At 36.3% G+C, this 13,571-nt stretch overlaps 1 protein-coding gene and 1 long non-coding RNA gene across 3 annotated transcripts in view; one reads left to right on the top strand and one right to left on the bottom strand.

Moving 5' to 3' along the window:
* LOC141380262 (uncharacterized) overlaps positions 1 to 13,571 on the top strand; it is a 40,366-nt gene that overhangs the window by 2,991 nt on the left and 23,804 nt on the right. The window lies entirely within an intron of this gene.
* Positions 1,841 to 12,290, bottom strand: fetub (fetuin B). 2 transcript variants are annotated; one of them, NM_001386824.1, is made up of 7 exons: positions 11,971 to 12,290; positions 9,114 to 9,227; positions 8,940 to 9,027; positions 8,286 to 8,452; positions 6,094 to 6,207; positions 5,389 to 5,475; positions 1,841 to 2,716 (listed from the first exon to the last, which is right to left on the bottom strand). In NM_001386824.1, the coding sequence occupies exons 1-7, from the start codon at positions 12,175 to 12,177 to the stop codon at positions 1,994 to 1,996; spliced, it is 1,500 nt and encodes a 499-aa protein (NP_001373753.1). In that variant the 5' UTR covers positions 12,178 to 12,290; the 3' UTR covers positions 1,841 to 1,993. The 2 variants fall into 2 exon arrangements, 1 of the variants encoding a protein (NP_001373753.1); XR_012397485.1 differs by having other exon boundaries at positions 1,848 to 2,716; positions 5,389 to 5,611; positions 6,074 to 6,207; positions 11,971 to 12,203.

The following is a 13,571-nucleotide window of genomic DNA, read 5'->3' as shown; positions in this document are numbered from 1 at the left end:
TGTAAAACTTGTTGCCTTATAAATATTAAGTAACAAACTTTCTATATAATTATAAAATCCCCATAGACAAGAAAAAATAAAGCAGTGACTGCAGGTTGAAGGAAAGTAGTGGAGTAATGGCCCATTTCCACTGGGTGGTACGATACTGTTCGGGTTGGTATGCTTTTATGGCCGTTTCCATTGTCGAAAGGCGAACTGAACCGTACCACTCTTTTGGCACCCTTTCGAAAGGGTACCAAACACGAGAAGGCGGAGCTAGACGCGCAGATGAGCGCTATTGGTTTACAGAGCTACGTCATTCGCTTACTCCACAAGCCAGAATGAAAACAATAGAGCCGCCATGTTTAAAATACACAGCGAGAGATCTTTTACAGCTTAAAAAAAAAAAAAAAAAAAAATATATATATATATATATATATATATATATATATATATATATATGAGCAATTCCAGCGTTATGGATGTGACATTTGCAGTAAAAACTCAACACATAAATTGACAGAGAAAGTATGTTAACATTATATTGAAAAATTTAATTATATTTTCAAGAGCAACTAGCCACAGAGTTATGGGAGCAGAAAAATATCAATCTGTAAATGTGTTTTGTACTTTAAATGAGGAAAATAAGCATGCGTTATGGATGTGACAAAAAAAGTCTGCGAGTTTACAGTATACAACATACTTTGTAGAAATTATGTGAATTAAACTGCACAACCCAAAAGAAATAATGCTAATCAAAAGGATTAGAGTCGGCTCTCTATAAAACAAAATTGCTTGGTTTTATTTTATTTAATATTTTCACATTTCTGAGGAAAAAGTGTCGTTATGGATGTGACATCTCTCTGTTATGGATGTGACGCATGTGAAATTACCATTTGTGTGACTTTGGTAAATCAAATAGAATAGTTTGAAAACATTGGCATATGTATTTTTGAGTATTTTTAAAGTACTGTAAAATACTTGGTTACACAAAAAACCCAGAAATGGTTTCCATATTTTGGTAAAAACGAAAATCTTTTTCATGGCAAGGTTGACATTTGCACGGAATTGCTCATATATATATATATATATATATATATATATATATATATATATATATATATATATATATATATATATATAAAGCAGAGCAGATTTACTCTGTGCCCCTTAGGTTTTTAGGAGCCAGTCTGAAGCGCGAGCGGTTTCACTTTCTTGCTTGCGCTCGCCGCGCGTCTATGTCTGATATAACAAACTTCTTGAGCTGATGATAATAACGTGCGCTTGATTACTGAAATGCTTTTGAAACCCGATCCTGTCAGACACTGACAAACGAGAGAGTGAAGCGCGAAAAAAAAAGGAGAAGCTGGAAAAAAGGAGCACAATATTTCTTATAAACGTGAACAAACTGCCATGTTTAACTATTATCTTCAGCTTCTGGACTATTATGAACTGGGAATGACTAAATTACTCTCTAACAGAGGCTACATGTGCTGCTGAAGATTACACACACAGATGAGAGATCAGCTCTGACTGTAGGCTATATTTTGTGTTGTTTATGAACCTAAACAAGGACTAAATGTCTGTTGTGTGTAGTTTGTCTGTAGTTGGTATCATATCGTAGATTGTAAGGGGCTGTATGTGTTCATATATGTTCATTTATTTATTTATTTAATATAATTACAGACGTTACAGTAGGCTATTTCACATTGTCATTGATCTGCAGTTATAATCAACTCCTGCTCATAAACATTTATACACAAGTATGGATGTGTGTAAAGCGTCTGTTTTGTGAGAAGTGCTTCTCATATGATATGAATATCTGTATAATGTCAGAAAGCAAAAGGACCAAGCACCGAGCCTTGTGGTACCCCGCAGTGTACTTTTAATCACAGAGTTATCTGCTGAACACAAATAAACAACACTGATTCCCCAACATGCTTTTATTTGACACACACCCCAAAAGCACCTTTTGCAATCTCATTCGTCACTCTGTACATTAAATATCTGATGTCTATGCAGCGGGTTTAAAGAGCGGATCCTCGCTGACGATCTGCTTGAGGAGCCCATTTTCGATGGTGGACTGCGCTGGACACTCGGGGGATGTTTTGCTGGGGAATGTATGGATGGTGGGTTCTTTCTGTCCTGGGATTTCGGGATCGGGGAGGAGCGGGAGGGTGGAGGGCTGCTCGGGTCCCGCTGCAGGTTTGTCAGGGAATGAGGGAAGGATCATGGGCTTATCCACAGGAGGAAGGACGTTGAAAATCCCATCAGGACGCCTGGATTTGGTTTGATGGGATTTATCGTGGTGGTGATGGTGGTGGTGCTCGTGCTCATGGATGTGTCTGTGCTTGTGGTCGTGGTCCAGGACGATCTCGTGGTCGTGTTCGTGGGTCTCGTCTTTTTTGTGGCCGTACTGGTGGTGCTGGTGCTCCCACTCATCCTGGCCATGCTCATGGGCTTTCGCGTGGTGTGTGTGTTCGTGGTCATGGTCGTGAGAGTGCGTGTGTCCGTGGTCATGCTCGTGAGAGTGCGTGTGGTTGTGGGTGTGTGGTTTGGTGTGGTCGTGGTCATGATCGTGTGAGTGCGGTTTGGTGTGGTCGTGCTCATGTGTGTGCTCGTGTGAGTGCTCGTGTGTGTGTGTTTTGGTGTGATCGTGTGCAGTGGACGAGCCTGTTGTGTGGCTGTGGTCCACTTCACCTCCGAGCAAGTGCTTTTTCTTTTCCTCTTCGGCCGCCTGTAAACAACAATACATGAATGAATCTACTGTAAATATGACTTTTTGTTTAGTTTTGAACAACATTTTTGTTTTTAAACATTTTTGTCTCACTGACTTACAAATTAATAAAAACTAAATAATAATTACAACAAGAATAATATTGTTACTTCAATATGGCATTTTACAGTTTGCGGAAAGTTGTTTTCAACGCTGGCTAATCGTGGAAACGTAGCCCAGCGGATGTTTCTGGAGAACACAAAATACGTACCAGGAGGTACGTATTTGTGCAGTTTTTGTTTTCTCGAATCCGCAAGAGGCCGCTGTGCCGCACTTTTTCGCGTCTCGAACGCCTCTCTGGAATGCGCGCCGTTCAGTCCAGAAAAGAAAAGCAAAAGCCCTCGTCCGATTTTGACCGAGTTTTCGGATTACGCCGCATTCTCGCCCCGTCACAAACTCATTCGCTTTTAATTTTTTGGATTCTGTTTTTCATCTTACCTGATTTCTGGAACCGCACTTCCCCGGACCCGAACCCGGTCGTCGCCGCGGGTGGCTCCTCCTCCGGGCCTTCGCTCCGCCGACGTAACACCACGAGCTAAGTGGACAAACTGGCGGGAAAGCCCTACACACGGAGGTGAGGCTCGAAAAAAACAAAAAAAACAAATGTGGCCATACGTAGCTCCGGCAACGTAAATCGCGGCCTCCAGAAACGTCCGCAGAGCTACGTTTTCAGAATGACCTTGGGTTGGTTGTTTTGGTTTTGCTGGTTTTGTTTTGCATTTATAGGATACGCAGGTTGGCTGAGTTGGAAGTCAATTATTCGAGGCACCGACTTATATTCGATGACGAAATTGAAAGGAACTGCAATCATTGCACTGTAGAATGGTGGGATACTATATAAGAAACACCCAACCCAAGCTCATTCTAAAATACGTTAAGGATTTGAACCAGTGACGTTCTTGCTGTGAGGCAACTGTGCTAACCACTGGGCCACCATGCTGCCCAGCCTGATCTTACGAGAAAACGTAAGTATTTTACGTTTTGCCAGTTTAGTGGCTAATTGGTACAAATTCTCGTACGAAACTGTATGATTTTAAAAAGGAGGCGTGGCACCTAACCCCACCCCAAAACCCAACCGTCATTGTGGGATGAGCACGTCGTACTTAATTGTACGAATTAGATTGTACGAATTCATACAAATTAGCCACTAAATCACAAAGTTACGAATTGCCGTGAGATTGTGTTGTGCTGCCCTATAAAGGCAAAGGGGGAGGAGTAGGGGTGGAAGGGGGATTCTTCAAAGTGAAGATAACTCAAGTAAGAAACTCTGATTATTTATAATGAATTAGGAATCATCTGATTGGTGAATTAAGTGTTAGCTAATGCATGACCTGCCGTAATTAATCATAAGCACGTGATCCTCTCGAAATTAGTTTACAAATAAACTTCACTTCAAGAGTTCACATTTAGCTGATGATTGCTAATGAATCTTGTTTGGCGTGCTCTCCCGGGAGAGACCCTGAGCTCATAAGATCATCGAGCCCTGGGTTCCCTCCCTTTGCAGGACGAGAGGGGAGTTTGAGCTCAGGTAGATCTCGATGACTTCCCCCATTGCTTATTTGCAGCTAAGTGTCAGATATAGATGGCTAAGAAGAGGTGTACTCAGACCACGGATATAAATATTTTGGATTAATTGTTTAGGGTGTTAATTTTTGAACTGTGGGAGGACCCGGGGAAAACCCACACGAGCCAAGGAGAACGAGCAAAAGTCTGCACAGAAATGTCGCCTGGTTTGGAAGGGAATTAAACCTGGGGCATTCTTGTTGAAAGGAGGGAAAGTAGGGTTGGGTGGGGGGGTTTCTTCAAGACGAAGATATTGAGACGAGAAAAGTCTGGTAATTTATAGTGAGTTAAGCATCGTCTGATAGGATAATTAGTCATGAGCTAATGTTGGAACAGCTGTGAACAATCATAAGCACGTGTCCCTTTCGAAATTAGTTTGCAAATACACTTCACTTAGTGACATTGTCGTGTTCTTATTTCTTATTACTACTTTTGTGCAAAACTTAATTTTTCTATAAGCATTTAACTCAACAAGTTTTAATTAACAAGTTCACTTTATTAGTACTTCGTGTCTTGTTGTTCCTCATCTAGTGCAAATGGAAACAATAATTGCAACTGGCTAAATGTTTTCCTTTTCGTTCCCCCTTGACTGTAATAAAGTAAGGGGAAACGAAAGGAATGTAACAATATATAAACTCAAAATAACTTTAAAGTACAAATGATACAGTAGACAGGATCATTACTGGCCTGATTGGGGCCACCTTTTTGTTAAATTATTTCGACCTGAAATGAAATACCTTTACATTTTCCATTCTGCTCTTTTTGTTTTGTTAACACATAATTTTGCTCATTATACATATATTGACATTTTAAAAGTATTATTTAAATAATTTTTAACATTTAAATAATTTTTAAAATTAGTAAATTTTAATTATTTAAAATAATTAAATTTTTGACACATTATTTAAAATATGTGGCTAAAAATAGCTATTAAATTGTATTTTTTCTTTGGTGGGGCCAGTGGAAATTTTGGCCGGGCAAGAAAAAATCTAAATCATTGGCCCGATCGGACCAGTAGAAAAAATGCTTTGCGTTGAACCCTGACTGCTAATGGAAATGTATATTCTTACCTCTGGTTCGAAGATTTCACACTGAATGTTGAGGTGTTCCTCTTTAGTGACGGTCACAGAGTGAGACGCCTTGCACAATCCTTTGTGCTAAAGAGCAAAAGAGCAAAATTTGTGATCATTTTTACTATTAATGGCAAACACAATATAAAGCTGAAGTCAGAATTATGATCCCTCCTCAATAATTATCCCCCAATTTGAGAGAAGATTTTTTTTTAACACATTTCTAAATATAATAGTGTTAATAACTCATCTCTAATAACTGATTTATTTTATCTTTGCCATGATGACAGTAAATAATATTAGACTAGATATTCTTCAAGACACTAGTATTTAGCTAAAAGTGACATTTAAAGGCTTATCTCGGGTAATTAGGGTAAAGTTAGGGTAATTAGGCAAGTCATTGTATAACAGTGGTTTGTTCTGGAGACTATCCAAAATAAATATAACTTAAGGGCGCTAATAATATTGACCTTAAAATGAGTTTAAAACAATTAAAAACTGCTTTAATTCTAGCAGAAATAAAACAAATAAGACTTTCTCCAGAAGAAAAAATATTATAGGAAATACTGTGAAAAATTCCTGAATCTGTTCAACATCATTTGGGAAATATTTGGAAAATAAATAAATAATGATTGTTGTGTCTTCGACTGTATTTGAGGACTGTATTTCTGTGCATCTGCTATACTGAAAAGTCTCAACACTCACCGCAAATTCACACGCCATCAGCTCACATTTCGAGACATCAACATCTTTAGTTTTGGAGGAGCAGACGGTTTCCTGGATGGTGAACTCCGCAGTATAGAATCTTCCTAAGTGAAGCTACAAAATAAAAAGAAAAAGATTGTATACATATTTAATGTCATCCTTCAGTGCAGGAATTGCATTATTTTTCATGCTTGAAGGATCAGTGGTACACTCAATAACATTACCTTTGTTGTTTGCTCGAACTACTTGTTTAAAATGAGCTGAAACTGATTGTTTTATATTCTAAAACTTAAATTTGAAGAAAAAAAAACTATTAAGTTAACTTAATTATTTCATGATGCCCCAACACAAATCCATTATGTGGAGCCCAGCATTTTACAGTGTTACACTTCTTAATTGTATATTAGTTAATCTAGGCGTAAAAAAACGTGCTGGATAAGTTGGCGGTTCATTTCGCTGTGGCGACCCCAGATTAATAAAGGGACTGAGCCGAAAAGAAAATGAATGAGTGAATGAATAGTTAATGCAATTACAAACCTTACTTAGGTATGAATAATCTTGCATTTATTGATCATAGTTCAACATTAACTAATGCATTATTAAAATCGGAATCCATGCTTGTTAACATTAGTTAATGCACTGTGAGTTCAAATGAACTAACGGTGCTAAGATGCTAACGGTCTAATCTAATTCAATGATCTATGCTAAGCTAAGCTAAAATGGATCAGATTGGATTCAGAAATAGTAAACTCAAGTGTTTAACTCTACACTGTAAAAACAATATCTGTAAATTCAACACAATCTCACGGCAATTCGTAACTTTTTGATTTAGTGGCTAATTCGTATGAATTCGTACGATCTAATTCGTACAATTTAGTACGATTTGCTCATCCCCCAATGACGGTTGGGGTTAGAGGTGGGGTCAGGTGCCACGCCTCCTTTTTAAAATCGTACCATTTTGTACGACTAAACTCCAAAACGTAAAATACTTACGTTTTCTCGTGAGATCAGGCTGGTAAATTTGTGTTATTCATTGCATTAGTGACACAAGTGACTTTTTCCAGTGCTGCATTGTTTGTGTTGGTGTCGTATATTACGCTACAGAAACCTTGTAACACACTGCAGCACCTTTTCTCCTTTTGTACAGACGTATTTCTTTAGATATTATTTCTTTATGCATTATATTATTAGTTCAACCAACTAAAATGACAATAAAAGTCACTTGATTAAACTGTAGAGTTGAATTTTCAACATCAAAATGGGACAGAGCAGAGATCAGCATCCCATAATGCAATTAACAACTGAAAATAAACGAAAAACCCTTGTGAATCATTTGTTCACAGTGTGGGAGAGCTGTAAAATGAGCTTCTTGTTAGTAGTGGAGTGTTCCTTTAAATCAGTGGCTCTCAAACTGTGGTACGCAGGCTTCCTTCCAGTGGTACGCGAAGGAACCGCTGAATAATTAAAGTAGATAAATGAACAAACTTTAAACCTTTACACATAATTTCCTGTCCATATTTGTAACGGTTGTTGCATACCGTATTTTTATACCCCAATGTTGACAGGTATGGGTTTTAGTTGCTTTTCTGACACACAAAGCCTACTAATGTGCAGTAAGCAGATTTAATGTCTAATTTAACTATATAAATCCAATTCATATATTTAAAATACTAGTTAATGTTTAGATTTGAAGGATATATGTTGCATGTATATAGGACTTATTTGTATATTTAAAAAATTATCAAAAATAATACACATGAATATGATGGCATATAGCGAGAGATTTTAGTGATTTTCCAGATTTTAATGAAAAGGCTACTATATGATAATACTATACATTTAAATACAGCAGTTTTCTTTTTACCTTTTAAGAACAGTGCCAGTTTATTTAACTTTTAAAAGCATGTTTTAATTTAAATGTTGGTGTTTTTTGTTTTTTTTACCTATAAGCACAGTGCAGTGGTAATGTCCAAATTATTTATAATGTTTAAAGTGGCTGACAACAATAAATATTCCTAATATGAGGAATTAATCTGCCTGGTTACCTGCTTAGAGCTGCCACTGCTTAATTAGGCCTACTATGCTACTGTACTTCAATACAGATTATTATGGTGGTACATGTAGAGACAATTTTTTTCTTGGTCAAAACAGTTTGAGAACCGCTGCTTTAAATGATTTGCTTGATTTCTTACCGAAGCGGAAGCTCTTGTAATGTTCAGAGGTGCAAAGTAGTTATTCAGCCCGCTCTCGTTGTTGTATTTCTCCATGCCCATCTTCACAGTCTTCAAGACTTCTTCATTGTCTCCAGAGAGCTGCATAGGGCAGTCTGGGCACCGTTCTTGGATTTTGGAAGCGGGCACTGAAAAATGAGAGAGTCGGTTTGTTTAATCTAGAACACAGTGAATATTTAGACACATGCAGGAGCACACAATTTAAACCCAAGCAGACGGTTTTATAGTACACTGTTTATCAGAGCAAGGAATGTTTCACAGTAATACCAATAATATCTTATTTTAAAGATATAACTAATTACTAATATTAATAATTATTATTATTATAAATTACTTTAATATTATTAAAGTCCTATGTGTTTTATTTTGGCTAGAATGAGATTAGCTTTTATTATTTTAAAAGCATTTTAAGGTCAATATTAGCCCCCTTACGCAATATTTGTTATTGTCAACAGAACAAACCACTGCTATACAATTAATTAACCCAGTTAAGCCTTTAAAGTCACTTTAAACTGAATACTAGTAAATATCTAGTCAAATATGATGTGCTGTCATCATGGCAAAGAGAAAATAAATCAGTTATTAGTTGACTGGCTAGATGTGATCGGGTATTACCTGGCCTCACGGTGCAGCTGTATTTGTAGAGTCGGGCCACTCTGTGGACTCTGTTCATGTACATAACTGCCTTGCACTGTCCATAGACCTGTCGGAGGAAAGCGGGATTAAGAGCACTGAGTAAATATTACTAGCAGAGTTTTTTCTAACTTTTATCAGCTAGCAAAGCCATACCGGGTACTCTTCAGGGCTGCGGATTTCACAACTTTTCCAGGGTTTCTTGCTGAGGACGTGACACTTGGTCTCCAAAACGTCAAGTGTGAGGTAGAAGACGATCCCTGTTTCACCCTGCAAGAAAAAAACAAAACAACTTTGGTTAGCATTTGTAGATATGGGAAGAAATTGGCAAGAAGCTAGCAAAGGGTTAATCATTACAGCAATAAGGGTGTATTTTACTTTCTTTACTTTTTACTTTAATAATAATTATTTATAATAATAATAAAAATAATGATGATGATGATGGAATTTATACTAAATACTGTCGTGTTTTTTAACCATACTATAGTAAAGTACTTGATATATAGTTGCTATGGTAACACGACAACTATAGTAATTGATCTGTTGTGATTCTACAGTTGCTATGGTAACACGACAGCTTTAGTAGTTTTTCTGTTGTGGTGATTCTACGGTTGCTATGGTAACACGATAGCTATAGTAATTGATCTGTTGTAGTGATTCTACAGTTTCTATGGGAACATGACAACTGCAGTAATTAATCTGTTGTGGTGATTTTACAGTTGCTATGGTAACACAACAACATTAGTTATTGATCTGTTGTGGTGATTCTACAGTTGCTATGGTAAAGACAACTATAGTAATTGATCTGTTGTTGTGATTCTACAGTTGTTATGGTAACACAAAAGGTATAGTAATTGATCTGTTGTGGTGATTCTACAGTTGCTATGGTAACATGACAACTATAGTAACTGATCTGTTGAGGTGATTTTACAGTTGCTATGGTAACACGACAGCTATAGTAATTATTCTGTTGGTGTGATTCTACAGTTCATTTAATTCACCTATTGTGCATGTGTTTGGACTGCGGAAAAAAACAGTAGTACTAACCACTAACCACTGTGTCGCCCCTAATTTTATTTTATTTTATTTTATTTTATTTGTACTAAGGAAAGAGTTTTATTTTAGAAATAATAAGTCAAAATTAGGTGAGGTTTTTTTTTCTGAAAACAAGCAAGAAACCTGCTAATGAGGTAAGGAAAATAGCATTGTTTTCAGCTTAAAATGAGTTTATTTTACAGATTAATTGACTTGCTTCAATGTGAACCCACTTCACACTTTAAATGTTGATTTAGACTTTTTGACTTTGATTTAAGCATTTCTGACTAGAAACAAGACATTCATTCATTCATTCATTCATTCATTTTCAGCTTAGTCTCTTTATTAATCTGGGGTTGCCACAGCGGAATGAACCGCCAACTTATCCAGCATATGTTTTATGCAGAGAATGCCTTTCCAGCTGCAACCCATTACAGGGAAATAGAAACAAGACAACACCTCAGTAATACACTATTTAAAAATCCTGTTTGCCTTAATTGTTTAAGCTGAAGATTAACCTTATGAGTCATTTAAACTCACATTATAATAAACTGACCTAAAGCAGCTTGCATAACTTATAACATTAATTTAGGACATGATAAACTTAGTTTAATAAGTTACAATTAACTAAAAACAGGGGTTTTCCTGACTAATTGATCATATCATTGTTTTCAGTGAATAGTTATTGTAATAAATGAATACGTAAATAGATTAATTAATAAATAAATAGTCACACATATAGCCAACACATGTTACATATTCTTTTATTTTGGGTGGATAACATTTTAATAAAAGACTTTTAAAATGTTATAATTCAACAACAAAAAATAATTAGCAATAAGTGATATAAGTATAAATAAATGCACAAAAACTCCTGAATCTGTTAAACATCATTTGGGAAATATTTGAAAAAAATAAATAAAAAAATACTCTTCCACTGAATATTATTATATGCAAATTATATTTGTTTGTTTAATTAATATAAAAATCTAAATGAATAAAACAAGTAAAAATACTGGTTCTCTTAAATGTTTAAGCTGAAGATTAACCTTATGTGTCATTTAAACTCTTATTAAACTGACCTAAAACAGCTTGCATAACTTATAACATTAAGTTAGAACATGGTTAACTTTTTTAATTAACTAAAAACAGGGGTTGTCCTGATTAATTGATCATATTATTGTTTTCAGTGTATAGTTATAATATTAAATAAATAAGTAAACAGACTAATTAAAAAATAAATAATCACACATATAGCTAGGGCCAGACGGAATCTGCGGACATTTATTTATTAATTTTTTTGCTAATTCTGTGCAGAATTTTGTAAAATAAAATCTGTTGATTTATGCGGAATGATCATAATTAAAACCTTGATATATGAACTAAAAAGTAATACCTTTTAAACTTGTATATAATGTTTACAATGCAAATCTAATTAGATATACTTTATTTGGAAAACAAATCAAGTCTTCTATATAATAAATCTACTAAAAGACAGAAAATATGACTGTACAAACTGCATTCTAAATAAATCAAACATTTTCATATTAGTCAGTAATATCACTGAAGTTACAAAATATAAATTTACACACATTTACACAGTAAACAGAATCAATGATGCTGAAAAGTGATAAATCAATGCACACATTTCTTCTGTTTGCTTGTTTATTTGTTGTACAATATGTGGGTTTGGTTTGTAGACAATCGGAAACAAATATAGCTTAAAGGAGCTACTAATATCGACCTTAAAATGGTGTTTAAAAAATGAAAAACTGCTTTTATTCTAGCAGAAATTAAACAAATAAGACTTTTTAGAAGAAAAAATATTATAGGAAATACTGTGAAAAATTCCTGTATCTGTGAAATATTTGAAAAAAAAAAATACACAGAAAGGCAAATAATTTAGACTATTACTGTATTTTTTTAAATATTATTTCTTTCTTTACTAGGAAAAATAAAGATTAAAAAAGTGACTCACATGCTTCATGTAAAAGGCATTGCTGAGGCGGTCCAGGCCCAAAACGTAGCCCTCTTTTCGGTCCAGGTTGATTTTATTCAGCGCTTCAGCCGCGGCTCCGTTCGTCACTGCATCTTGGCAGGATCCAGGGGTCAAATTTTCCACCGGCGCCCCATGGACACCAAAAAAGCCCAACAGTATCACCAAAACCACACACTGCTTCATCATGGAGCTGCGATCCTTCTCCCAGACACAGCCGCAGCATCTGCTAGCCTGTATTTATGTATGTGTACCGGCCCGTCCTGCGCTGATAGGCTCAGATTCAATCACTACTGTCCCACTGATCAAACAGAGCATTGATTACAGCACAGGGCAGCTTGCAACATCACTGTTTAATGCAGAGGTCAGAGAGCGCCTGCTCCCTGATCAATGCAAATGAAGCTTTCGTAAGATTTAGCACGACCTCACATGTTGAAGCATGAGGGGATTTATCTCGCTGTCTGTCTCTGTGCGATTGGATCTTTGTGTTTTAAGTTCAATTGAATGATGTGCATTGAAAAATCAGTCCTGTGATTCCGTCCAATCAAATCACACATAGAAGGAAAATCACATCATAATGAACTACTTCAAGACATGTGCACTTTACATTGCAGCAAATTGTTTGGAAGCATTAAAAGTGTCCAAGAAGATGTCCAAAATCTTTACACGCATTGACCCGGAGACTGTTTACATCAATGATGCCCAAACACAGTCCTGGAGGGCCGGTGTCCTGCAGATTTTAGCTCCAACATGCCTCAACACACCTGCAGATGTTTCTCGAAAGCCTAGTATGAGATTGATAAGCTAGCCCAACTATTGTCTTAATAGTGAATTAACAGAACATAAACTTTTGCATTTAAACTCTTCAAGTGTGTGTGTACGTGTGTGTATGTCTAGGTGAGTACGTTTGTGTCTGTATACTGTGCATGTGTGTGAGTAAAATGTGAATGTGTGTGTATGTGTGTGTGTGTGTAATAGATAAGGGACTGCAAGTGTAATATGTGTGTGTGTGTGTGTGTGTGTGTGTGTATAGGTGAGTAATTGTGTGTCTGTATATTGTGCGCGTATGTGTGTGTGATATGTGAGTGTGTGTGTACGTAATATGTGTGTCTAGTGAAGTGTGTGTGTATGTGTGTGTGTATAGGTGAGTAATTGTGTGTCTGTATATTGTGCGCGTATGTGTGTGTGATATGTGAGTGTGTGTGTACGTAATATGTGTGTCTAGTGAAGTGTGTGTGTATGTGTGTGTGTATAGGTGAGTAATTGTGTGTCTGTATAACGTGCGCATATGTGTGTGTTATGAGTGTGTGTGTGTACGTAATATGTGTGTCTAGTGAAGTGTGTGTGTATGTGTGTGTGTATAGGTGAGTAATTGTGTGTCTGTATATTGTGCGCGTATGTGTGTGTTATATGTGAGTGTGTGTGTGTACGTAATATGTGTGTCTAGTGAAGTGTGTGTGTATGTGTGTGTGTATAGGTGAGTAATTGTGTGTCTGTATATTGTGCGCGTATGTGTGTGTGATATGTGAGTGTGTGTGTACGTAATATGTGTGTCTAGTGAAGTGTGTGTGTATGTGTGTGTG

Source organism: Danio rerio, chromosome 22 (assembly GCF_049306965.1).
Source record: "Danio rerio strain Tuebingen ecotype United States chromosome 22, GRCz12tu, whole genome shotgun sequence".
NCBI classification, from domain to species: domain Eukaryota; kingdom Metazoa; phylum Chordata; class Actinopteri; order Cypriniformes; family Danionidae; genus Danio; species Danio rerio.
The sequence above is the reverse complement of the archived record's forward strand: the minus strand, read 5'-3'. Positions and strand labels throughout refer to the sequence as shown.

What these genes read in the sequence shown, in the direction of transcription:
- fetub (NM_001386824.1), bottom strand. Translation starts at nt 12,177, where the DNA reads ATGATGAAGCAGTGTGTGGTTTTGGTGATACTGTTGGGCTTTTTTGGT. An exon ending in ATGCCTTTTACATGAAGCAT is followed by an intron (nt 9,228 to 11,970) that starts GTGAGTCACTTT and finishes TTTTTCTTGCAG; the next exon opens with GGTGAAACAGGGATCGTCTT. An exon ending in TGATGGCGTGTGAATTTGCG is followed by an intron (nt 5,476 to 6,093) that starts GTGAGTGTTGAG and finishes TTTGCTCTTTAG; the next exon opens with CACAAAGGATTGTGCAAGGC.